The sequence below is a fragment of the Trachemys scripta genome, chromosome 8, assembly GCF_013100865.1.
Source record: "Trachemys scripta elegans isolate TJP31775 chromosome 8, CAS_Tse_1.0, whole genome shotgun sequence".
Taxonomy (NCBI): Eukaryota; Metazoa; Chordata; order Testudines; family Emydidae; genus Trachemys; species Trachemys scripta.
In genome coordinates, this window is record NC_048305.1 from 64,222,673 (window position 1) to 64,249,559 (window position 26,887).

Genomic DNA, 26,887 nt, shown 5'->3' on the forward strand with positions numbered 1-26,887 from the left:
TTAGATCAAGTCACTCATTTTACCTTTGCATACAGGGGTTTTGGTCCACTTCCCAGCTCTACATGTAACATCTGGTGATCCACTTATAATAAAACCAGAATGGCATTGATAACGTACTGTTTCACCAGGCTCATAACTATCCTTCACTCTACCTTCAGTTTGAGCATTGGAAACATCTGGAACACCTTGGCATGGTGTATCTGAAAAGATAGACATAGAAGAGTAAAATGAGCAAAACCCTTCCACAAACCACTGTATCTAATTAAGCCCTTTGTAACACAGTATATAACCACAAAAAAAACCACTAATTTTAAATAAAGGTTGCAACTAGAACCTACAAACATGCAGTCAGATGTAGGTGGGCAATGAAACTTACAACATGAGCACTGATAAAAATCTGTCCAAAAATTAAACAAACACCAGAGCAAAATACACTAGGAGTTCAGTTGCTGATAACATTTAGTTTCTGCCTCTGCGTACTGTGGTGAGTCCGAACAATAGAACTCTATATTGGAATCTCTGTACTGTGAATCTCAAGAGAACCTTCTGTGGGTGGATGGATGTCTATAGGAAAATAGGTGTCCTGCATATCAAGAGCCATAAACCACATGCCACTTTCTAGTGATGGTATGAAGGCTGCTAAAGTGACCAAATGAAACTTGGGCTTGCGGATGAAGTGATTCAGGCTTGGAGGTCCAGAATTGGTCTCCTGCCCGAACGGGATGCATCGGGTGTACAGCAGGAGGCAAAGTGATTGGCAGTTCTCTAGGTGCATTCAGAAATATCACTTCTGGGAAGACTGAACATATGATGTTAAATGCTGTGAAGGCGGTCCTGGAGGATGTGATCGCTGAGCCTTCTGTCACTTGTGAGGTGGTTTATAGGGTTGTTGGAAGAACTGGGGAGTCCTGAACAGTTTTGCAGGTTTCAGATGGCAGAATTTTCATTGGGTGCAGGTGTATAGATACCCATCAATCATAGTGCAGCTCTGGAAACATTGAGGGAGTGGAGTGAATCATCCATCTTCTGATTAAACAGATGAGACTCACTGAAAGGGAGGTCCTCTATGGTATTTTACACCTCCCTGGGGAAAACAGATGAATGCAGCTACAATTCCCTCCTAATGACAATTTCTGTAGCCATTGTATACGAAGAGGTATCAGCCACATCCACAGCAGATGGAAGCACCATTCTCGCACGAGTTTGCTCTCCTTCAGGATAGCCTGGAAACAGGACCAATCTTGCTGGGGGCATTTGTCAGCAAGTCCTCCAATTTACTATAATTGAAAAAGTCATATTTGACCAATAAGGCCTGGTAGTTTGAGATCCAGAACTGAAGGCTAGCCAACGAGAAGACCTTGCAATCCAGAAGGTCCAGCCGCTTGCCCTCCTTGTCTGCCAGGATGGAGAGTGCATGCTGCTGTCTGACCCTCTCCATTCCTTCTTGGATCATGAGCAAATTGGGTAAGGGTGAGAGAACAGAAACTCAGAGGTCTTAGCTGGGACATAGTATCTCCTTTAAGTCAATTGGGGATAGGTGCACAAGTGGCCACAGTATGTCCAACAGTTCAAGCCAGCTGATTGGTAAAGCCACCTGGTCGGTACCGAGGCATGAAGGACGTCCAGAAACTGATGCTGTTTGTCCTGTACTTCCTCCAGTGGAATGTGAAGGTCCTCAGATATCCTGAAAAGGAGGTCCTAGAATTAGCAAAAGTCATCTGGAGGCAAGGGGGAGTCAAGGTCACAGCTGCATCTGGAAAGGACGACGGGAATCATTCCTATTCTGGCAGTACTGCTAGAAATGGATTAAGCAGTTCATCCTCCAAAACTGGTTCTGAATGCCTGCTTGATGATGCCTGCAGTGGGGATTGGGTGAACCCCTTTCATGCTGAACAGGAAGGCTCCAAAGATGGATATTGAGGCCAGGACCCCCAGTGCACCCAACAGGACCGATCCAGCGGATGCTGTGGAGGGCCTCATGGAGTGGGATACCAGTGGCTAGAGGAGGACACCTTCATGAAACGGGTGGTCCTTTAGGGTACTCGTAGTGGCAGTAGGGGATGGGCTGCCCTTGTGCTCCATCCAAATCCTCAGATGATGAGAACTCAGTTCCCAGTATTGATGATGGTACCACTGAAGCTGGCAGAACCATATAAACCATAGGGGAATGGCTGGAAGCACCACTTGACTGAGGAAAGTTCTGGATTGGACCTGTCCTTTCCCAGGCACAGATGGCAGAGGAAGGCATGGAGAACTCGGTTCCCCAAGGGTGAAGAGTTCATGTCGCTCCAGGTCCCATCTGTAACCTCCCCGGTGTTAGTGGCACATGCTCCAGAGCCAGAGGACTGTCCCAAAAGAAGTTACTGACCTTGTGCAATAATGATGGTTCTTGGAAGTGTGTCTCTATGGGTGCTCCACTGTAGCTGTGTCTGCATCCCTGTGCTGCTAATTGGAGAACTTTGGTAGCAGTGTCTGTTCAGCCCGCACATGCGCTGCTCCTCACCTGCTATAAGGCTAGCCAGCATGTGCAGATGAAACGTTCTCAGTTCCTTCTCTACTCCAGAGTCAAAGACAAGAACTACAAAGTAGAGGGAAGGAGGGTGGGTCATGGAGCACCCAGAGGGACATACATCTCAAAGAACCATCGTTACTGCACAAGGTGAGTAACTTCTTATTCTTCTTTGAGTAGTATCCCTATGGTTGCTCCACTGTAGGTGACTCCTGAGCAGTGCCCACCACTGGAGGCTGGGGCTTCAGAATCAAGTCTATCATGGTTTATTGTACCGTGGCACCGAATCTGGCATCTGCAGCCGAATCCCCAGGATGGCATAGTATTCTGCAAACGTGTGTGCAGATGCCCAGGTAACTGCTCTGCAGATTTCTGGCACAGGGATAACCCTAGAGAAGGCGACAGAAGAGGAGACCAATCTCACAGAGTGCATGCTTATTGAAGATGGAGGTATTCTATAATGCATCTGGTAACAGAGTTCAATACAGGTCGAGACCCATTTGTAGAGTCTGAGCTGAAATCACTGTACCTTTCGACCTATCTGCAATGGAGAGGAAGAGTCTCAGAGATTTTCTAAAAGCTCTTGTCCTGTCCAAATAGAAGTCTCAGGCTCTACTCGCGTCAAGTGTATGGAGGATGGCTTCCCTAGTATCCTGATGAGGTTTGGGATAAAAGATTGGAACCTGAATAAACTGATTCATATGAAATGTGGAAGTCATTTTGGGAGTGAACTTTGGATGTGGTCTAAGAGTGACTTTGTCAGGGAAGAACACAGTGAAGGAGGGATGCACCATCAGAGCCGCTATCTCTCCTATCCTTCTGGCTGAGATGATGGCGATCAGGAACACCATCTTCATGGGAAGGTGAGTTAATGAACAAGTGGTCAGGGGTTCAAATGGCAGTCTAGTTGGTCCTTTTAACACTAGGTTGAGATCTCATTGAGGAGTGGGAAGTCTGGGTTGGGGAAAAGGTTTGCTATGCCTTTGATAAACTTCTTTGTAGTTGGATGGGAGAAGATTGAGTATCCTTCTACCTGCTGGTGGAAGGTTGCAGTTGCTGCTAGTTGAACCGTTAGTGAACTAACAGAGTCCCAATTTCTTAAGAGTCAACCGGTAGTCCAGGATTACTGGCAGGGTGGCTGTGTTCAGGGTGATGCCTTTGGCCTGGCACCAGATTTGGAATCTTTTCCAGTTTTGTAGGTAGGTTTGACAAGTAGCTCTTTTCCCAGTTTGTAATAACACCTCTTGTACCTCCTCAGAGCAAGATGTCTATATGTGCTGGAACCATGAAGGATCCAGGCTTTGAGCTGCATAATCTGCATATCTTGTTCTGCAATAGAAGGTAAGGAGTGATTGGAAGAGTCATCGGTGCACATAGTGGACCAGCTGTGACAGGTAAGGGTATCACATCTGTCTGGGCCAGGTGAGAGCAGTCAGTATGATGTTTGCTTTTTCTCTTTTCACTTTCAACAGGATTTTCAGTATTCGAGGGAATGGGGAAAAGGAGTAAAGAAGACCCTTGTCTCATGGAAGGAGGAGAGTATCTCCCATGGAGTATTGTCTGATCCCCACTCTGGAGCAGTACTGTGAACATTTCCTGTTCTGGTAAGCAGCAAACAAGTCTATTGTCAGAATATGTTGTTGAGAACCACCAAATCCATTTCCAATTTGTGGTTGTGGGGGAATTTGTGACTGAGACTGTCCGCCGTCATGTTGTGTACTCCTGGTAGGTAGGCCGCTGATAACATGACATTGTGTGAAATGCACCAGTTCCATAATTTTAGTGCTTCCATGCACAGGGAGGGTGATCTGGTGCCTCCTTGTTGGTTTATATAATACATGCAGGCCGTATTGTCCATCTTGACTTTTGTGTTTGTGTCTTTGATCAGTGGGAGGAAGCGAGCAAACGCATTTCTGACTGCTCTGAGTTCGAGCAGGTTGATGTGAAGGCACGTCTCGAATGGAAACCATTTGTGTCCTGCACGGTGATACTGTTGAGATATGCGCCCCATCTATGAGGGGCGCATCGGTGGTCAGAGGTAATGATGTTGGAAGGCTGAACAAAAGGGATTCCCATACAGACATTTACTAGGTCCTTCCACCAGTCCAAGGATTGCTTGACCTTGATGGGCATCGATAGTAGTTTATGTTGTCTCTGTTCGGCCTGTAAACCGAACCGAATAGACCCATGCTTGGAAGCATCTCATGCATAGTCTGGCATGAGCTATAACATTGTGCCCCTGGCCATATGCCCCATGAGCTGGAGGCAATGTCTGGCCAAAACTATGGGGCTGGATTGCACTGTATCAGCATGGAGAGACTAAATAATCTGTGATATGGGAGGAGCACTCTCGCCTGGATGGAGTAGAAGTTGGCTCCTATGAATTCTAACCTCTATTAATGTCAATTAGTGTTAATGTCAATTTTTGTGCTTTGATTTGTAGTCCCAGATTCTGGAACAGGTCCAGTGTGGTCTGGGTGACTTGCTGGGCTTGGGCAAAGGAATGTGCCCTGAGAAGGCAATCATCCAGGTGAGGCTAAATCATGATGCCCTGAGAGCGTAAGTGGGCTGCCACTACCAAAAGGACCTTGGAGAACACTGGGAGCCAATGAGAGGCCAAAACGGAGTACTCTGCACTGGTAGTGGTCTTGGTCTAGTGTGAATCTGAGGTAACATAAGTGACTCGGTATAATCAAAATGTGGAAGTATGCACCTTGGAAGTCAAGAGCCAATCTCCTTTCTCTAATGCTGGAAAAATCATTGATAAAGTTACCATCTTGAACTTCTGAGCCCCGATAAATTTGTTGAGCACTCTGAGGTCCAGGATAGGTCTCCAATCCCCTTTTTTTTTCAGTATCGGGAAGTAACGAGAGCAGAAGCCTCTGCCTCTTAGATGTGTGGGCACTGGCTCTATCACTCCTACGCTGAGGTGATGGTTTATCTCCTGATGTAGCAGGCTCTCATGAGAAGGGTTCCTGAAGAGGAACGGGGAAGGGCGTTTGAGAGGGAGGAGAAATGGATGAGGTATCCATCCTGGATGATCTCCAGCACCAATTTGTCAGTGGTTATCTCTTTCCAGGTGCTGCAGAATGGGGCGATACGGTCTTGGAAAGGATGGGTGGGGTTTTCTAACATGAGATAATGATTAGGAGAATATTCTATGGGCACCTTGACCAACCAGTCAAAACTGTCGCTTTGAGGTGGCGGGTTGAGAGGAAGTGAGCTGAGATCCTGACATCTTCCATCTGGGGAATCTGGGCTTCTTCCTCTGGGGTTCATATGATCTCTGTGATGAATATTGTGATGAGTGAGACTTGAATGGTGGCTGGGAGCTGTATTTTCTTTTGTACCCAGGTGTATAGATCCTGAAGGATCAAAGAGTGGTTCTGGAATCTTTTAATGTGTTTAGGGAGGCGTCGGTCTTCTTGGTGAATAGCTTTATCCCTTCTAAAGGAAGATCCTCCATGGTCCATTGAACCTCCTTTGGGAAGCCAGATAGATGAAGCCACGAGGCCCTTCTCATCACAATGGCAGTAGATACTGAACATGCTCCCATGTTAGCTGCATCAAGTGCAAACTGGGGAGATGTCTTAGCCACCAGTTGGCCTTTGTTGACTATGGACTTAAATTGCTCCTTATGAGAATCGGAGAGCTACTCAATAAAACAACGGAGTTGTGCATAGTTCTGATAGTCATATTTTGCCAATAAGGCTTCATAGTTTGCAATGCAGAACTGGTGGGTGGCCGAGAAGTATGCTTTCCCGCCAAAAAGGTCCAGGTACTTCCAGTCCTGGTCATAAGGGGTGAATTTAAACTGTGGTTGGCGGCCCTTAGAATCAACTGCATCCACAATTATCAAATTGGGAGGCAGGTGAGAGAAGAGAAATTCCCTGTCTTTCAGTGGCATGTAAAATTTCTTTTCAGCCTGCTTGCATGTCGATGGGACAGATGTGGGGGTCTGCCATATGACCATGATGGGGTTTAGTAGTGCCTCATTAATAGGGAGGGCCACTCTGGAGGAGATGGAGGAATGTAAAATATCCACCAGCATGTGGTGCGACTCTGTCATCTCTTGCAAAGGTATTTGTAGTGCTTCTGCCAGTTTCTGTTCCAAGTCCTGGAACAGTTTAAAATCATCTGCCATAGATGGCAGAGGAGGCATCACCGTTTTATCTGGTGATGACGATGAGAAGTGGGCTTGAGGAGTAACTTCCTCCTCAACTTCGGCCTCCAGTTCCTTCTTTACCAGTTCAGGGGGTTCAGAAGCCCTCGAGGCAGCAGCTGAAGGAGGGTGTTTCCTTGGTTGCTGGTAGGTCACACTAGAGGTAGCTGCCAAGGTTCCCAGTATGGCCATTGCAATAGGAAGGGGCCCGATGGTTGGTACCACAGCTGACCAAACCAGGGAGGCTATGGATCAGAAGGACGATATCCCTGCTGTTCCTATTGAAACTAGGCCCTGTATGGTAGGTGAGAAGAGTGGCGGGAAATCATGTCCACTTGCTCACTTTCTGACTCTGACAACAAAAAGGATGATGTGCAGCAGGAAGTCGTCGGAGAGTCAAGGGCTCTGGGTGATCTCGGTACTGGGACCCCAGTACTGAGCAGAGGCAAGTCCAGTGCATCAGACACTGAAAGATCCATCGCACACTGGAAATATGGCAGTGCGAAGGGCGTCGGTACTGGCAGTGGTTGTCGGTTCCAAGAGGCTTCTACCAAAGGGGTTGGAGCTGTGGACCTGATAGCGAGGTCTGTTGGTGCCTGGCGTACCACAAGTAGTACAGATGTTGACATCCATACTGATGGAGCCTTCCCCGGGGAAGATCTTCTATGTTTTTCACACCCCCATGATACCGATGCTTCCTTGCCTGTGCCTATTGGGACTTCAGGCAACCTGACTTCCTCTGTCAGTTCAGTACCACACATACCTTGGGTACCAGATTTAGATGGCTTTGGTGCCGTCGGTACCGATGATACTGATTGAACCAGAGATCATTTTCATTGATCAGGGCTCACTATGAGGACTCATGAACCTTTTCTTAGAGGCCTTATGAGAATGGCTCATGGACATCTCCCTGGGCTCACCTCCCTTCGAAGTAGAGGGTTGTGATGAGGGCTCCTGTCGGAACTCCAGAGGTTGGAGGGATAACTCTGTGAGTAGAAGTTTGAGCCTCAAATTCTCTGTCATTCCTGGATCTGAGCTTCAGTTGCTGACACAAGCCACATTTTTGTGGAATTTGTTTCTCTCCCAGGCAGTGAACACATTGTGAATGTCCATCAGTCACTGGGATAGATTCCTTGCAACTGAGACACTTTTTGAAACCCAGGGAGATGGGCATACCCTTTTCCAGGGGAGTCCCCCCCACACACAGGAAGACAAAGTCCTTTTCTTTTTTCTTTTTTTGGGGGGGGGCAGCAACAAAATTAAATATAAATGAAATAAATAAAAAAAAGGCTTTGAGGGAAGCTAAAAATTAGAAATTCTAAAAGAGTTAACAATCCATGAACAGACAGCTATAGCTCCATCTCTAGCCAGGGGCAGTTGAGAAGGAACTGAGGAGGGTTTGCCCACGCATACTGACTAGCCTCGTGGCAGCTGAGGAGCAGCTCATGCGAGGGCTGAATGGACACTGCTACCAAAGTTCTCCGATCAGCAGCGAAGGGACGTAGACACACTTACAGTGGAGCACCCATAGGGACCAGCGGCAGCTCCAGACACCAGCACACCAAGCGTGTGCCTTTGGCGGCATGCCTGTGGGAGGTCCACCGGTCCCGCGCCTTCAGCGGCAATTCGGCGGTGGGGACGCCGAAGCCGCGGGACCGGGGACCTCCTGCAGGCATGCCACTGAATCTGCGGGACCGGGGGCCTCCCGCAGGCATGCCGCCGAAGGCAGCCTGCCTGCCGTGCTAGGGGTGGCAAAAAAGCTAGAGCCACCCCTGATAGGGACACTACTCCAAGAAGAACTGGCAGTTCCCTTGACTCAAGAGGGGTCTAATACTGAAGGTGTGCACGTCTCAGTGCTTGGTACCAGCAAATTTGCCAGTCTATGTGATTTCTTATCCTGTTTGTGAGCCTTGGAATTCACCGCTTCTCCACGGCTGGAAGTCATGGAAAGCGCATCATCCTTCGTAGGCCTGGAGGAAGACTTGCTGCTATGCTTATGCTCCTGCTTCCTTTCCTCCTGACTAGGCCCTGGCACGGGGTCCGCAGTACTGGTATCGCCAGAACCGGACTTGATCTCTGTGGTCGGAGGCGCCCCCTGGGTTTCTCAGGCTGATGTAGGGAGGGCATCCCACAGCCTGGACCCAATGGCAGCCTCATGGCGACCTCCAAGAGGTGCTTCTTGATGCAGAGAGCCATGTCTTCTCGGGTTGGGAAGGACAGGCAGATACTGCACCTGGATGCCATGGACTTCTCCCAAGCAATAGAGGCAGCATTGGTACTCATCGCTGACAGAGAAGGAACACGGGCAGGAGGCACAGATCTTGAACCTGGGCATATTCGGCATAATGCAGGCATGGGTGCTAGGTTGGGGTACAGGAAACAACAGTAAACAGATTCCCCTAAATCTCTTACCCGCTTAAAACTACTACTAAACACTAAACTACAAATGTCCATGACAAAATAATACAAATGTACCTGTCAGTTCTATGTACTGTCAAAGGAAAGGGCCAAACACCTGACCAAGTACCCACAATTGACTTTTTAAAAAATACTAGGTTAGCAAGTGCATTCTCGATCTGATATGTTTGGTATACTGAGTTGGATTTTGACATTTGTTAAGCAAGATAAGACATAAATGCAACTTACTGCTACACCCTGGAGAAGGCAACCACCCATTCTTTGTGCATTCAGCTGTATCTTGATCATTATTAATGTGAAATCCATGATTACACGTAATTATAAGGACATCACCATTCCTATACACGTTCCTTTGAGGTCTGAATCTACCATTAACCACTCCTGGAGGATCACATACAATTTCTAACGAGAATGAGACAAATATATTTTACACATGAAAATAGGCCAGTAGGCTGTACAATCCATCAGCAATTATTGTAATTTATCTCTGAATAAAACATATGGAAATTGCATAGAGGGAACCTACTGTGCTCCCCTACTTTTACTGTAATGTTGTTTAAGAAGTTGCCAAATAGAATGTGGACGTACTGTTTTTTTATTGAGCAATACATACGCCAGAGATGTTCAAAATGTTTCATTCAAAACTGTTGCTTTTAAATGAGAAATGGTCTTTTTTCTAAACCAAATACTTTCACAAAAAAGTTTTGGTTGTTTGGTTTTGGTTTTTTGGTTTGAATTTTTCCAGTTTTTCATAAAAATTTTGAATGGTGTTGAGGGCTTTTTCCTCCACTTTTTCTTTTTTTCATCTTTGTATAGTTACAAGTAGAAAAATCAAAGTTGGAGAAGTTTTCAAAATTTCCAAAGTGGAAAAAGGAAAAAGTGAGATGAAACCCTGGACATTATTCATTTATTTGCAGTAAGAAGCAAAAAAAAAAAAAAAAAAAAAAGGGGGGGGGGGGGGGGGATTGATGGGAAAAAACAACATTCAAAATATTGAAATTAAAATGTATATATTTTGTGGAAAAAAGAATTAAAATGAAAATTGCTCTATTTCAAACCCTGCAAAATGGTAAAACCATCAGATTGCAACACTTTTCACAAAACTGCTTCTTCATTTTTCATCCAGCTCTGGTAAATATGCTGTCTCTGGGCTGGTAGCATAGAAATTTAAAGGATATTGTGTTATCCTCTAGTTACAAAATGTTACACCCAGCAGTTGACCATATCATCAGAGGCAGATTACCCTTTTGTGGGGCCCTGGGCCAGATCAAGTGGGCCCCACCCCTTCCACCTGCAGTTACCCGCATCCAAGTAGGTGCTCCTACCGGGGAGCAAGGTCAGGGTGCAGGGGCTTGCCCAGCTCTGCCCACTCAGTGCTCCTGCCAGGGAGCAGGGGTGGAGAACGGGGGCTTCCCACGCCCCCTGGCAGAAGTGCTGGGTGGGCATTGCAGGACAGGGCACAGAGGCACCCATTTTTCCAGGGCCCCCCAATTGCTAATCCACCACTGCATACCATCTGTACACTGCTCCCACTCCCAGCACTTTCATACCCAATAGCGACAAACCAAGCTCCAAGCACAAACTCAGTTTTCCCATTATAGAGCCAAGTTCTGTTATCAAAAGAGGGATAAGCTGCTCCAAACACTGTGTTTCTGAGAAGGCCTCTGACTACTGCCATTAAATACTCTCTGAATAGATTCAGAAACATCTGAAATAGCCTTAGATATGCCTAGTTACTAACAGTAACTCATTTACATTTTTAAAATTTTTATATGACAAATAAATGCCTACTTGGTTATTAGATTAACTCGAGGGGGCAGAGTGGAGCAGGGAGAATTTGCCTCACGGAGTCTATTAACCCCTGAAATGTAATTATCCTAACACAAATCCAGTCTGGAAGCCTTTCGCCTCTGCACTGTAGTAATCAGAGCAAAGAAGCAGCTTTTTCACATTCACTTATTCCTATCATTGCAGAGTGCCTTCTACTGAAAGCAGGATATTTGAGATACCCGCTAGAGCCCATCTCCACATACCTTTGCATCCCGGATAGACAATTGGATTTCCATTGCACTGCACCATAAAAGTAGATTGAGATAAATTAGTTGCAAGTGCGTATCCTGGTTTGCAGTGAAGCTCAAGAAAATCACCACGTTTTAGGTACACCCATTGCAATATGTTCTCATTCGCAGTCCCATTCAACTCTACCATCCGGTTTTCCATTTCTTCCACTGAGATAGCACATGGCTCTAAAACAAGAAAAAGGTGAGGTTGTCTTGGTAGCTCCCCAGGTAAGCACATTGAAGTAATGTGTTTATACAAGCGATGAGTCTGATTCAGTGAATCTCTACATAAACCTCAGAGCCTAAGAAGGCAGTTATTTTTTACCTAAACAAAGTGGTGCTTTTGTCCAATTTCCATCGTCACAAAAAGATCTGTTCTGTCCTTCCATTGCATAAAATTTTTGGCATTTGAATTCTACAAAGGAGCCAGATGTGTATCCTTTTTCCAAGAATGTAGTTATGTCTCCATTCTCAATAGTAGGTGGACGGCTACAGTTTTTTCCTGTTTCTTAAGGGAAAAAATGACAATTATAATAATCTTAAGCAAACATGGTTATGATGTAATTTTTTGGCTTTAGTCCTGCACATGGAAAATGGCTCCTTTCCCAGCGTTAGGGAAACCACTTGTAAAAACCTCATGTGGCTGAGCTAGGCACAATGACCAAAATACTACGGGCCTCATCCTCAGCTGGTGTAGATTAGTGTTACTTCACCTGAACACAATGGGACAATGTCAGTTTATACCAGCTGAGGATGGGGCTCTGAATTTCTTGGGTTTTATTCACTTAATTCAGACACTAATTTTTACAAGCAATATATTTAATTGTATATCTTGTATTTGATACGTATCTTTCTCTTTCACACGCTCGATTGCACATATTTGTATTACATACAAAACACCATCGAAATCTATATTAAAAGATGATTAAGATTGCAAAGTGAAGCATCCAAAATATGCATATGCATTACGTTGGAGTTTTTAATCGCATGATCTCACGCTATTTTTCCCACAGGACCCCTGCCTCATTCAGTGCACAGGCTGGATGGTGCTCACTGAATAAGATGACTATTCAATATTTCTTTTCATCCTCATCTTTCTATGTGCAGCCCATTGCCTTATTGGCCACATTACTCACAAATGCCAAAGGCAGGAGGAAGGAACTATGCAGGCCATCCCAAACAAGTGCCACTAAATATGAAGCTGCACAGTGTTTTCAGTTATTGGAAATCCCAGGGAGATGGGTAAGTGGGCAAATGGCAGGGGATGCTGTCAAAAGCACATCTTATCACATGGCTCTGCAGTTTAGCACATAGACATCAAAACCAGTATATATTTTCTACATATACACAAGAAAACTGAGTTAAAAGACTGTTAGGGCTACAAAGTGAAGCATCCGAAAAGTCAGGAAATTCCAAAGTTAAGGCTGCCTGTACAACCTTAACTTTGCCCCCTGTGTGTATACATTATGACTGGCCTTTAACTGCATAATCATACTGTATTTTTTCTAGAGCAACCCTGCCTCATTCAGAGTGAAAGTTGAACAATGATTGAGGTAGCTGTTTAATATCATTTTTGCCCACAGTGTTCAATGTGAGCTCTGATTCATTCACTACACGTTCTGCAGTGGTCTGGAGCACCCCGACTCATGCAGTAAAAAAAGCTTCTCATTCAGCATCTAGTCTGCTCACTGAAGGAGAAATTCATCCCTGCACAGAGGAGCAGCACAAGGCCTATGCACCATTTATGCCCTACCTTGTGCTGGTCCTTTGAACAGCAATGAATTCACCCTGAATGAGGCAGGAGCCCTATGGAAAATACAGTATATCATCATGTAAGTGATGCCTATAGAGGGAGATACAGTTCTCATGAGTGATTATCTCTAATGGAAGGGGCAGGTGTCACAGTCCAGAACACTACATGCACTTACTTGACTCTACACAAGAAATCAAATAAAACTGAGAAACTGAAATATCAAAATACAGTACAGATTTACCAGAGATGCATGAAGGCAAATCCATGTGCCCATTAACACACTTCCTGACTGAAGGGGTTGTGAGGGTATATCCTTCACTGCACATAAATTCCAGTGTGTGGTCACTCTGAATCAACTGTGCATGTCTTCGGCCATTGGACAGAAGCAGATTTTTGGTCTCCAGTTGCTGTTTTGTGAGGCTACATGGTGCTAAAGAAAAACCAGAAAAAAATGAAAATGATAGAGCCTGATTCTTCAGTGTCCTGCATCTTGTGCAGCCATTTACCTGCTCTGTAGTTAGTGACTGCAAAACATGGCCATTCTGCTTTGTACTCTCTCTCTCTCTCTCTGCAGGGTATAAAGTGCTTTGTAAGATGCAAGACAGTGGAGAATCAGATCCATTATTTTCATCAAGATACAGATTAAAATGTATTTCTAACGACAACTATAAAATTCACATTGCTGACAAGGAAAAAAGAGGTATTTCTAAATGTTAATATAAATGTATATCTATACATACACAGAGAGAGTGTTGCCAACTCTCATGATAGATCTAGAGCAGGCCTGCACAACATGCGGCCCAGGTGCCGCATGCGGCCCACGTGGGCTCACTGTGCGGCCCGCAGGGGTTGAGTAGGTGGGCTCACTGTGCAGCCCGCGGGGGGGTGAGAAGGCAAGCAGCGGGTGAGGGAGGGGGGCCGAGGAGGCGAGTGGGCAGGCAGTGGCAGCTAGTAAGTAGGTGAGCCGGAGAGGGTGGGGGGCTGAGGAGGCGAGCGAGTGGGCAGTGGCAGGGGGTGAGTAGGCGAGCTGGGGGTGGGGGGCAGAGGAGGAGAGCGGCGAATCGGTGGCTGACCTGTTCTACTGATCTGGTTTGGCTCCCATCCCCTCTCCCAGGGCCGGCTCCAGGCACCAGCAAAACAAGCAGGTGCTTGGGGCAGCACCCAGGTCCGACGCATCTGTTACTAACGTCAGAGTGGGTTGCGGGGTAGCGAAGGGGACCCCCTTGCAAACCTGCTGCTGATCGAGCCACCAGCGGAGGGAGTTCAACACCCGAGCTGGGATTGTCACTACCAGGTGTAAGGGGTCTCTGTTAGGGCGATACGTTTGGGCCAGCCACAACTGTAATGGCCTGAGTCTTAGGCGGGCATGTCTGACTACATGTGTGCAGGCCGCCATGTGCCCCAAGAGTTGCATAAAGCATCTGGCCATGGTCGTGGGGAATTGTTGGATGGAGCTTACGACCCTTTGACTGGCCAAGAACCGTGACACTGGAAGACTTGCCTGTGCCGCCACCAAGTCCAGGACTGCTCCTATGAAGTCCAGTCTCTGCGTGGGGATCAGTGAGGACTTGGGCACATTGACCAGTAGACCGAGCTTGCGGAACACCTGTAGTGCCAGTGTCACGTGGGAGCGGACCTAAGCCTCCGACCTGCCCGCGAAGAGCCAATCGTCCAAGTACGGGTACACGTGCATCTTTCTTTTCCGAAGAAAAGCTGCCACCACGGACATGCATTTTGTGAATACTCGTGGGGCCGTTGCCAGGCCGAAGGGCAAGACCGTAAATTGAAAATGGCGTTGGTTGATGGTGAAGCACAGGAACCGCCGGTGGGCCGGGCGGATGGCGATGTGAAAATACGCATCTTTCATAACGAGGGCAGCGTACCAATCCCCCGGATCCAGGGATGGGATAATAGCTCCAAGGGAGACCATACGGAAACGTGTCTTGACCAAAAATTTGTTTAGTCCGCGTAGGTCCAAAATGGGACGGAGGCCCCCTTTTGCTTTGGGAATCAGGAAATATCTGGACTAGAATCCTTTCCCCTTTAGGTCCGGAGGAACCTCTTCCACTGCTCCTACTGTGAGGAGGGTCCGCACCTCCTGCATGAGGAGTTGCTCGTGAGAGGGGTCCCTGAAGAGGGGTGGAAGGGAGGGGGCGAGGAGAACTGAAGAATGTAGCCTGCCTCCACCGTGCGCAGGACCCAGCGGTCCGATGTTATATGTGACCAAGTACGGTAAAAACGGGACAGGCGGTCCCTGAAACATAGAGGTGGATCCGGAATAGAGTTTGGTACGCTGTCCTCGATCGCAGCTTCAAAACCTTGGCTTATTTCCCGGCTGCGGCTTGCCTTGGCCATGATTTTGGCCCTGGTTAGGCATGTTGTTACGTCTACGCCTGTTATCCCTGCCCCGTCTGCGGTACGGTTCCTGTCGAGGATGAGGGTGGTACTGCCTCTGCGGTGGTTGGGGCTTAAAGGGTTTCCTCTGTGTCACTGGGGTATGCATTCCCAACAACTTGAGGGTCGCTCGAGAGTCTTTGAGACTATGTAGTCTGGCATCCGTCTGGTCCGAAAACAAGCCTGACCCCTCGAACGGAAGGTCTTGGAAGGTGTTTTGCACCTCTGGGGGAAGGCCGGAAGCCTGTAACCATGCCGAGTGTTTCATTACTACCCCTGACGCGATTGTCCTAGCAGCTGCATCTGCGGAGTCAAGAGAGGCCTGTAGGGAGGTTTTGGCTACTGCCTTCCCTTCGTCCACTATAGCCGTAAACTCGGGTTGTGAGCCCTGAGGCAGGGATTCCTTAAACTTGGAGATTGATGCCCAAGAATTAAAGTTGTGTCTGTTCAGAATCGCTTGTTGGTTAGCGATCCTCAACTGGAGGCCCCCGGACGAGTAGACCTTTCTCCCAAATAAGTCCAAGCGTTTTGCCTCCTTGGCTTTGGGGGCCGGGGCTTGCTGGCCATATCGCTCTCGTTCATTGACCGCAGAGACGACCAGTGAACAGGGTGTTGGGTGAGAGAAGAGGAAGTCAAACCCTTTAGATGAGGTGAAGTATTTCCTCTCCACGCCTTTCGCAGTTGGTGCACTGGAGGCCGGTGCTTGCCATACTGTTTTGTAGTTGGACTGGACCGTTTTTATGAGCGGGAGCGCGATCCTGGAGGGGCCCTCCGGGCTTAGGATGTCAACCATGGGGTCCTCCTGCTCTACCATCTCCGCCGCCTGCAAGCCCAGATTGAGGGTGCCAAGCGGCTTTGTGTTCCCTACTGGCCTGTGCCCTGTGGGCATATCTGCTGTACTGGCCCAAGTCTGCCTCTGAAACCACGGACAGTGATCTGGAAGGCCACGGCGGTGCCGTGGGATGGTGCCGGTCCGGGGTCAGAGAGTAGTGCCTCCGTGACCAGGACCGGTGTCTTGCTGACCTGGACCTGGATCAGTACTGGTGACCACGGGACTGGGAACGACTACGTGTGGTCAGTCTTGGGGATCGTGTAACTGACACATCCCGGTGCCTACTCGAGTAGGGCTGCTGGGTCGGTGCCGGGCGCTTATTGGGGCCCGACGGCTGTGCGGCTCTCTGTGGGGAGGGAAGCCGGGAGTCCATGGAGGCGGAGCTCGACCGAGACCGGCACCATGAATGGTGCCGAGATGGTGACCGTGATGGGCGCACCATTTCCGGCTTGCCTCTGGATGCCAGTCTCGGCGGATCGTCTTTAGTTTGGAGGGGGCCCTCAGCGGACAATTCAATGAGGTCCTTTGTTGCCTCAAATGTGTCCGGGGTGGAGGACTGTTCCAAAAGCTCCTCCAGCCCTTCCTCCTCACTCGACGCGCCTATCCCGGGGCTCGACGGGCCTTTCGGCGCCGGAGCCACTGTCACCGGGATCTGTGCCGGGGCCGCAACGGCCTTAGGCGCACTCGAGGTCTTCGCGGGCGCTACCCTCTTATGCGGGGAGCGTCCTCGGCCCTCGGGTTGGCCCTTCGATTTTGCCGGCGAAGACGACCGATGCCGGAGGTGTTCTCGCTGATTCGGTGCCATGGGCTTAGGGTGCCCCGCCGGCGCCGGATCACGGACCGATGCTGGGGCACTACACACCGAGGTTGACGGTGCCGTCGAAGTGGAGGGCTGTAACGCCGTCTCCATGAGCAGCTGCTTAAGGCGAAAGTCTCTCTCTTTCTTAGTCCTGGGCTTGAAAGCCTTACAGATCTTGCAGCGCTCTTTTTGGTGTGCTTCCCCCAGGCAACGGAGACACGAGTCGTGTGGATCGCTTAGTGGCATAGGCTTGTGGCACGTGGCACAAGCTTTGAAGCCTTGGGCGTGCGGCATGCCCCGCCGTCCAGGGCCGGTGCCAGGGTTGACCAAACACCTAATACAAAGAAGTTTGAGTATTTCTAAAGAACTGATAACTGCTAAGCTTAACACTAGCTACTAAAGAACTGATAACTGTAAAGATAACACTAAGTACTATGCTAAGGGACACTCTCAGATGAGAGACAGAGTTGTTCCAACGCCGCCACGGACGGTAAGAAGGAACTGAGGGAGGGTCAGGCCTGCAGGGATATATATACTCTAGAGCGGGGCGCCACTCTGGCGGGAGGGGGGACCCTGCCGGCCCGATGGGAGCCGCTGAGGGGAAAAGTTTCCGACGTCCATGCACGCGGCGCGCGCACACCTAATGTGTAATGGATGTGAACAATCACTCGAAGAAGAAATATCACATACGTTCAGTGTCCTGAACGTTACCCTGCTAGTTTAGTAGTGTATCAGCTAATTTGTTTAGTAAACTACATTAAAAGAAAATCAACCCATAGCCTGTCTCTAATAACAAAAACTAAAATAGAATTAATGGACTTTCTTATAGAATTTTGGAATTTTAATTGCTTCCATGCCTATTACAATATTTGGTTGGACCTTTGCAGGAATGTTGAATACTCATTTCTTTACACACCATAGCTATAGTATGTATATAGTACTCATCCCCAGGTTTATCTAGGCATATCCAGTTAGCACATCCCGCTCACTCAGTGGCTTTTTCCCTGCTTTCAAGGGAGGACTTTTAGCAGTGAAGCAGGACATGATAAATGGAGATATGCAGCCCTTTGGACCCTTCTCCAAGGTACAGCCTTAGGGGGCCCATCAACTCCTATGAGACCACTGAAATGGGGATCTTGATAAATATTATTTGCCAATTTCTCCTAATGCTGCAGCTCTCTTCTCTTTCTTATGATAATACAATGGTGTTTCATCTCCATATTCTTTGTTATGGATATTTTTACACCATGCCTCCAGTATTCAGGTCCTGTGTCATTGCTCGCATTTAGGGTTATTAACAACAAAAATCGTGGAATTTGGTAAAATGGAGAAAATTCTCTCTTCTGTAATATAAATAAATAGTCGTAATATAAATTGTAATATAAATTTAGACATTCTGTTATCTTATTATAAAAGAGACCCACCTAATTCAAATTTCATATTTGAAACTATTTGGTGATCTGCAAAGATCTCATTAATTGGGACCAGATATGGCTTGAGCCATAAACCAGATAGTTGGATCCAAGGATCAAGTGTGGTCCATCGGAAACATGAATCTGCTCTGAATTCTGACACCACTTCCCCTGTCCCCCATAGTTGAGAAGCGTTTGAATTCATGGGTTTGATTTGGGTCCATCTTTACTAAAGAACCAACCTGTGGGAAAGAGCAAAGAAGCAGTTCTCCTTACCCAAACACTGTGGTGCAGGTGTCCAGGTTTTCCCAGTGCATGTGATCCATTCAGTTCCCATCAGGCTGTATCCAGGATTGCACTTGTACTGCACTTTGTCACCTTCTCTATACTCCGATTTGTCATCACTAACAATCCCCCCAAAATCTATGGCAGGTGGCTCTTCACATGCTGGAGCTGCAATAGATGCACAAACATTATTGGTGTTGTTTGATGTAGGGAAATGTTCTAAGATCATTTGGCTTACTAATGAACACCTTACTGGTGGCTTTTCACAATTCATTTATTTTAATAATTTATAATTCATCTATCAACATGGTGCCTGGGAACATTACTGCACAAACACACACAACTCTCAGTCACTGCAATAACCTGACAGTAAAGGGAGAAAAGACAAGGAGAGAGATGCTTTACATTAGACTACGGTTTGGCTGCACTGATGAGCCTTGCACCATGCACTGAAGATCAGCAACACAGAACTGACTCATCATAACAGGGAGTGAGCACCACAGTTGTGTCGCCTCCATATGCAAGAATATCCTGCCTCCAGTCCCCAAGAGTGCACTTCAAGGGACTGTCTGCAGCTGTGCCTTGGCTGACCTGAACTGTCACAATGTGCCACACCATGTACAGTTTTATAGACTAAAACCAACATCTGGAACTGCTCACTATACAGCAAAAATATATATAGCATAAAGAGGAGGTCTAGAGACAGGCAACTATGATGAGGAGCATGGAAAGAGCCAGAAAACTGAGACAATGAAGAATTCATTAATATGCTGCATGGTCCTGCTCCAAAGAACATCTTTGTTCAGATCCACAAAAGTATTCTCTGAAATGGGTAAAAGCCCCTTTGCAATTCTTCCACAAACATCCTTGTAATTTAGGAGAAAAAAATGGATTGTGGATTACGAATATAACCAATGGAGTTAATGTCGGATTACAGTCAAAAGTAGATGAGCAGGAGATTAATTGGGCCTCATATGTATAACAGGGCTGGGGTGGAAAGCAGCATACAACAATAAATATGGAGGTCTCACTGCATTATATAATGTGGGCTCCAATATTGATCCCTCTTTTATCCCACTTGATGGTCTGGTCCTTGTTTACCAACTAAATTGATACATGCTGTCCTTTCTTTTGTAGGGTGGATTACACAATGCCTTGAAGATGGATGGGCTCCTTTACCAAAGTGTTTCCATGAGTAATTTAATGGTTAAAGAACTCTCTACCTTTGTCACATTGGTCCTTTCTTCCTGGCCATCAGATGAGCATTGTGCTCATGTATGGGGCAAAGTTTGGGATTCATATGGGGAAATTTACAAGACTGAGGGATCCTAGGATTATGTCTGGATCTTTCTTTAATTGTTTCTTCTTACTTTAACGAGTCACAATCTATTGTTTGAGAAGGTGTCAGTATCATAAATAAAAGAATTTACTGCCAGTGTCTGATTGTATTTAAATCATAAGGACATAGATTTTATGTAAAGCACTAGAGCAGAAAGGTTTCAGAACTCTTTCTACTGACTGTTGTTGCCTTAGGTATCTTGGGTTTCTTCCTGTGGTCCCTTTTCTCCATCCTACAGAAGAAAGGAAGGTACATTCAAATAATAAAGTACTAAAGCTGAGGGGAGAACTGACCAGTGAGTATTCAGAACTTATCAAATTGATTTTTTCTTGCATGTACCTTGTAATATTATACGTTTTAAACCTTTTTTTTTAAGTGAGACCCTGTGCCTACCAACACCTAGAAGATGGAGCATTAACTGACTATTATGAATACTACAAAGAATGAGCCTTTCCAGCATGGTTAGGTGTGTCAATTTACTACAGATGTCTTGATGGTTACATATCTAAAAGCGAGGACAGGTGGAATCTAATCAACTATGCTAAAGAGGGCTGGGATCCAACACCAAAATGCCTTAATAAGTAAATATATATTTCCCTTAATTTCTTAAATGTCTTTGTGTACTATATTTACTAATTTATATATACTAATAATTACATAAAGCAGCAGCAGCATTGGCAGGAACAAGGACTGGGGTGGGCTGCGGGGAGGCAAGGGTGTTACAACACTGCTTTATTCTCGTACCTACACCTCCCTGCCAAAATTGTCATCCAGGGGCATGAGCGTCTCTTTAAAAAGACTCCTCCTCATATCTGGCAGCAGCTGCATTAGAAGGAGCCAGGCCTGGGGACAGATCTTATGTAGACAAGGTTGAGGGATTTGGAGAGGGGTTGTTTTTTTCTCTCTTTTTCCTTCCTCCCCAGTGCTGGATCCTCAACCAGCATTTCCATCCCTGAAGCAAAGGGATGGGGTTGAGGTTGAACTTGGTATCTCTCTGAGAGTGAGAGAGCTGCAGAGAGGAGCTCAGGCCAGGTAGGTTTAGAATGATCAATTATAATCTGTGTGGGTAGAGACCTATGGGAGGGGGTATGGTAGGCTGAGAAATCTTCTGAACAGGAGTAGAGGCTCTTTAGTGCTTGGGAATATTCAGTTGTAAGGGTGGAAAAGAAAGTCTCACAGAAAGGTGAAATGACTTCCAAAGTTCACACAACAAGTCAGTGGCAGAGTCTCCTGATTCCCATGCCTGTGTCCTATCCACTAGACCAGTGTTTCTCAGCCAGAGTGTTGTGACCTCCAAGGGTGTAACCTACACCCAAGTTTTCTCGGTCTGCTACTCAGAGTGTTTCATGGAGCACCTATAAACATGTTTCCAAGGGAGGTCACAAAAAAACACCAGAGGAGTTGTGCGGTGTTGAAAATGTAATAATCTAAAGCAAAGGAAGTCTTGCTCCCACACTTCCCGCACATCCTCACCCTTCAAGGTCACGTATTCTCTGTCAACATCTTGAAACACACACACAAACAATGTATATAGGCTGGGTACCTGGAAGATTGCTTCTGGGATGGATACTAATTGCAGGGCTGGGGAGGCAGAAAGCCCTGTCCATAACGTTTTTTAGCCAAAGAACAGCTTTCTCAGGCTAGTTGCACAAAGCTTTTCATAAAGCTAGAGCCTTACTACGTGAAGTGGAAAGCTTTGATTTCCAGTTGGAGAAACCTGTAACCTACACCCAAGTTTTCTCGGTCTGCTACTCAGAGTGTTTCATGGAGCACCTATAAACATATTACTGTCTGGCCAGCCCTGTTCCCCAGCCCTTCAGTGAGTCTCCAGCCCTGTTTCCGCAACCATTCATCACAGCCTGATCCCAGACCTAAGCCAGTTCTTGCTCCCCTTCTGCAGCCTTGCACCTCAGCTGCAGACCCCAGCCACCTGAGTATATGTCCTAATTCTAGGTCTGAGTCCAGTCCCAAGTCAACCCTTCTCCTGGGATATGGTCATGCCAAATCTACACTAGCTCTTCCACTGTTAATCACTGAGGGCACAAATCACCTCCTTTGAGGGTGCCGAAAGTCTGCAGGAAGACTGGTCCTGCTTTCATCCATGAGACTTTACCAGGTCCACCAGCCACCAAAATGTATCTCCACACTGGAGCTGGGAGCTTTACTGAGCACACATCCTCTCTCCCTCTTCCTGGTCTGCTCCAGACTCCCCTAATTCAACACCCCACCTCACTGCCTCCCCACACTCTTAGCAGTTTGGAATGCAGTTCAATGCTGTAGTAGTTAAAATGATAAATGCTAAGAGATTTGCACTTACAGCTTTGTGCCATCAGTGATTAACAGTTTAACCAGTGAGCGCTTAATCATTTAGGGTGGCTTGGCTAATGGTTACACAGACAATCATAACTTTTTAGTTTCAAAACTGAAATTCTAATTGCTTATATTAGGCATGGGGCTGTACTATAACTGGCACTGTATAGATTTTTGAGCATATGAACTATTCTGTCTTACAGCTAGAAATGGCAGAAATATCATGTGGTTTTTCTTACTTTTGCTTTTAGAAAAAGACTCATTTTTTGAGGCCTGGATGTTTGAAAAGTTTGTATTCTACATTTGAAAAACTATATGAAAATCCCCCTTAGATTAATTATAAAGTTGCTGTCAGGAATAACTACTGCTCATGGAAATTTAGAAGAGAGGAGTGGGTCAAATTGGATTATAATTGGATTCTGTGCGAATGAAATAGTGTTGTGAGTATGCACAGTACTTTACAGAGCTCAAACAAGGACCAGGTCCCTTCTCCAAATAGCTTACCGTCAATCACAGACCATCACAATGCACAGGATAGCAGTTCTGGGTACCAGGACAGTAGGCTCAGAGATATTGGTGGTTAAAATGATGTAGTAAGTGACAATGGAAGAGGTGAATTCTAAGGAGGGGGTCTGAAGTAGAGGATCCTTTTTGCATACAGTGGGAGTGTCTTGATAGGAGGCGCAAAGCTACAAGAAGTTCACACTTCAATCACAATATAATTGCAATCACACCTTCCTGACACTCATGACTCATGCAAGTGGGTGAGAAAGGGTTAAAAAATATTCAGGGTGTCAGAATTTTGGTCTTCAGCCTCCTGCTTTGCTCCCAGGCTCTAAGGGGCCTGGTGGGCTGTGGAGTCAGCATGCCTAGCTCTTGGTTAGGATCTTGACAGGAGGGAGCAACTTGTTTTTCTCTGTAGCAAATCTTCAGACTCTGAGTCAGTCAGTGATAAGTGGGTGAATAATGACTTAGCATGAAGCCTTAGGGGCTTGGGATGAAATCCTGGTGCCACGGAAGTCAATGGCAAAACTCCTATTGACTTTTGTGGGGCCAGGTTTTCACCCTTGGGTAGCAGCTGATGAGTTGGGAATGGAATTGCTTCAAGAGCAGTCAGAGGATACTTTAAAGAAAAAAATGTCCAATTGCTAGAAAAGATGCCCAGTTGCTAGATGATCTTAATCTTTTTGTCTTTAGGAAAGTGTTCTGTCAGGCATATGGAAGATGGTAAATTTATATGTAACTATGGGAAAACCTACCAAGAAGTTGATGAAATTTCATGTGTGTGTGCTCGTGAATATAGTCCTGAAAATCTGCACACCAAAGTTATATGCACAAAGAATAACTGGCCACCTTCTCCAAGATGCACCCATAACAGTAAGCAGCATTTATGTTCTGTTGTGTTTCTGTCTAAAACTCTAGACGTTACTATCTTGGTCTGCCTAATATAAACACAAAAATACCAGTTCTAGCAGGTGACTTGTCATGACAATGTACATTTCTGACGTGAGCAACTCTGTGATCATATTGCTGTGATATTTGCCCTTCCTCACTCAGTCCGTCCCTGCTGTTTGTCACCCCCACTGGTTGTGTCATATCCAGTAGTTAGATTGTAAACTCCTTGGAACAGGTACCAGGTATTTCCTCATCTTCTGTGAAGAGCCGATTGTACTTCTGGGCGCAATAAATAACAGTAATAATGCTCATCCTGCACCTGTTTCTCCTTATCTCCACACCACAGCCTGTCTCTGCTCCTTGTGCTCCTCACCCCACTGAAGTTCAGTCAAGCTACTTCCTCCCCCTCCTCCAGGCTGACTGGGAACCAGTAGTGTGAACAATGAGAGTGCAGGAGAGAGTCTCCCTGCTCTCAGTTTTGGCTCCTGGCACCAAAGTGGCCCTTAAAAGTCGGGAGGAGCAATTAGCAGGAAAGTCCTGCACAATACCTGCAGCCCTGGAGCATGCGCGGTGCAGACAGAATCCTGAGAGAATTTCTCTGTCAAACTCTAACAAGTCCCCACTGTGCAAACTGAGATTTTCCTGTGCTTATAACTTGGCCAGATTTGGGGAGTACAGAAAAAGTCACATCCCTGACACCAGGTGGAAAGCCCAGCAAGATTTCAATTTCCTACTCCAGAGAACGTGGGTGCTAGAGCTCCTTAACAAAACACTTGTAAGAATATGTCAACACACGCAAAACAAAATATTTCTTCCTCATTTCATTGTTATAAATGGCTGAAATATTTAATTTTAACGGAAACTTTCCAAACAAAATTCAAACTGAGGAAGACACTCAGCATAGCCAATTTCAGCCACAATGATTTAAGTTTGACAAAGTTATAAGTAACTGAAAACTAGATCTTATAATGGAAAGTGTTGGGCATCCTATTAACAGCCATCACTACTTGAGCCATCTATAATCCAGCCAAATTGTGACATTTAGCGACTAGCCCGTGTCCAGGACATATACAATCTGATGGTCTGAGTTATTTTATTTCTCACCCTCATAAGATTTTCCTACCAGTCAGGAAGTGACAGCTTTACAAATTATTGCATAACAGCAATTGGAAGGCAGAGCCATCACTTCAACACATTTCACAACACCAGGAGGAACATGCTACAAGCATCCGAACAGATAGTATAAGGCACACACTTCTCCTGTCTGATAGAATGCTATAGCAGGCTTCTTGTGGCACATCTTGAAATAGGTAACCAGCCATTTTTTGTGCATTCTGCTGTCTTTTCCCTGTTGTCCGAATCAAAGTGAAATCTACAATTACAGTCTACTCTGATTATATCCTCTTTTCTGAACACTCTTTTGAAGGCGATAGTTTCCATTATTCATTGCTGGAGGATCACATGCAATTACTAAACAGAAACAGACAAACAAGTTTAACTGGAAACAGGACATTAGGCTGTAAATCCCCTTCAATTAACATTATTTATAGCCATCTTTTTTTTTCCCTAACTCCAAGAATTGCATTATAGAAGCACTTTCTGCATAAGATTGTCAAAGTGAGATCCCTGTGGACTTGATGAAGTCTATAGCTCTTCTCCTATCTTTGCTGCTGGGAGGATCTGCTTAGGGTAATTTTATTTTATTTTTTAAGTGGGGAGCAGGTAGTTGTTGTTATAAGTGTCACTCTGATTGGGATGGAAAAGCTTTATAAAAAAAGGAGAGTCTTGCAGTGAGACCAAAAGTTGGACAGATATGATTTGTCTAATCTCTTCTGGAAGTTCATCCCACAGCTGGAACCCTTTCACCAAAAGTGCCTTATATCCCGCTCACACACACTCCTAGGCTGGTGATGGCATTGTCCCAGAAGAGTGCAACAGTCTTGCCATGTCATAAATGCAGATGTGATTTCCAGTGTAGTTGGGACCTGATCTACTGGCTTTGTGATCAAGATCAGGAGACCACCCACAATATATGGGTTCTGGGGGCAGAACCCTCCCTGCTAATTCCAGGTGGAAGGTCTACCCCTTCCTCTAAACAGATAAGCTGGTTTAATTGTGAGTAGACCCTGGCAGGATTAACTCTGAGGTCAGAAATGCTGAACATAATCCTTAGTATTCAAATAAAACAAGAGTCTTACAAACAAGACTCCTTCACTGCACAACCCTGATTTATCCCCAGAGCAGGTCCCCTTTAATAATTAGGTTTCAGATGGATCCTCCTTTCCTACCACTAAACATAAATAGCCCTTATCTACTCAGAAACCTGGAAAGTCATCACTCCAAGACATATTTTACTATATGACATCGCAGGAATGGACAAAGCAGGTCTGGTGTCAGAAATCAAAATGCCCACTCACTCTATAAGCATATGTAAGGTTCCTGTCTCCATGGTATCTATAAATCAGGCCCACATGCCAAAGTGTTTTCTTCCATCCATATAACACTGAATCTGGGAGTGGCACAAAACACAATTTCTAAATAAACCAGAACACAACGAATATAATTACAATTCACATAGTATGGCATAAATAATAGATATATGAATACATGAGTGAATCTCATCAGCTGTTCTGATAACAGAAGTAACACATACAGACGTACTCAGCTTTTGCACTCTGAAAGCTGCTATATTTTGGGGGATGCACTCAGCTCTGTTTTAACAGGCAGTAGCTCTGACATGTGGAAATATTCTCTAGAACTACCCAAAAATGAGACTCAATAACACAGCTTCTGCCTTCAAAGATTTTCATTCATTCTGTTGTTAATGGCTTTGTCCTATTTACTGAATATTTGATTGTTTTGTCCTTGTAAAGCGGGGTTGGGGATGTCTTCACTATCAAATGATGTGAGCTGAAGTTGTATATTTGACAGTTCACTGTAACAGCACTTGACTATGTGCAGCATTGAGCGTATTTGAATATCACCCCACACCAGGGAAGAGTTAAGCTAAAGTGTTGTTGAATATTTGGTTCCTTTTGCATCTTACCTTGTCCCTTAGCAGAGAAAGCCCAGAGTATCTGAATGATGATACAGCTCAGCAAAGTCATTCTGAGGGCTGACCAATTAAATCCAGTACTTTCAATGGCTGATGTTGAGCTCTGTGCTTCTCTACATTCTGTCCTCAGCAACTGCTTTTGAAGACTGATCATGCTTTTTACT

The 26,887-nt window shown here is 45.9% G+C and overlaps 1 protein-coding gene across 1 annotated transcript; it reads right to left on the reverse strand.

Annotated features, from left to right (window-relative positions):
* Nucleotides 1-26,887, reverse strand: LOC117882090 (complement factor H-related protein 3-like). The gene is made up of 7 exons (XM_034780073.1): nucleotides 26,715-26,887; nucleotides 18,616-18,792; nucleotides 13,144-13,332; nucleotides 11,475-11,657; nucleotides 11,123-11,335; nucleotides 9,318-9,491; nucleotides 1-200 (listed from the first exon to the last, which is right to left on the reverse strand). The coding sequence occupies exons 1-7, from the start codon at nucleotides 26,875-26,877 to the stop codon at nucleotides 1-3; spliced, it is 1,299 nt and encodes a 432-aa protein (XP_034635964.1). The 5' UTR covers nucleotides 26,878-26,887.

Bases quoted from the DNA above. Each gene is read 5' to 3' on its own strand.
- LOC117882090 (XM_034780073.1), bottom strand. From the start codon at position 26,877: ATGATCAGTCTTCAAAAGCAGTTGCTGAGGACAGAATGTAGAGAAGCA. The intron at 13,333-18,615 runs GTAAGGAGAACT...GTTTTTCTTTAG, and splicing joins ACCTGCACCACAGTGTTTGG to CACCATGTAGCCTCACAAAA. The intron at 9,492-11,122 runs GTATGTGGAGAT...CATTCTCGTTAG, and splicing joins TGTCTATCCGGGATGCAAAG to AAATTGTATGTGATCCTCCA.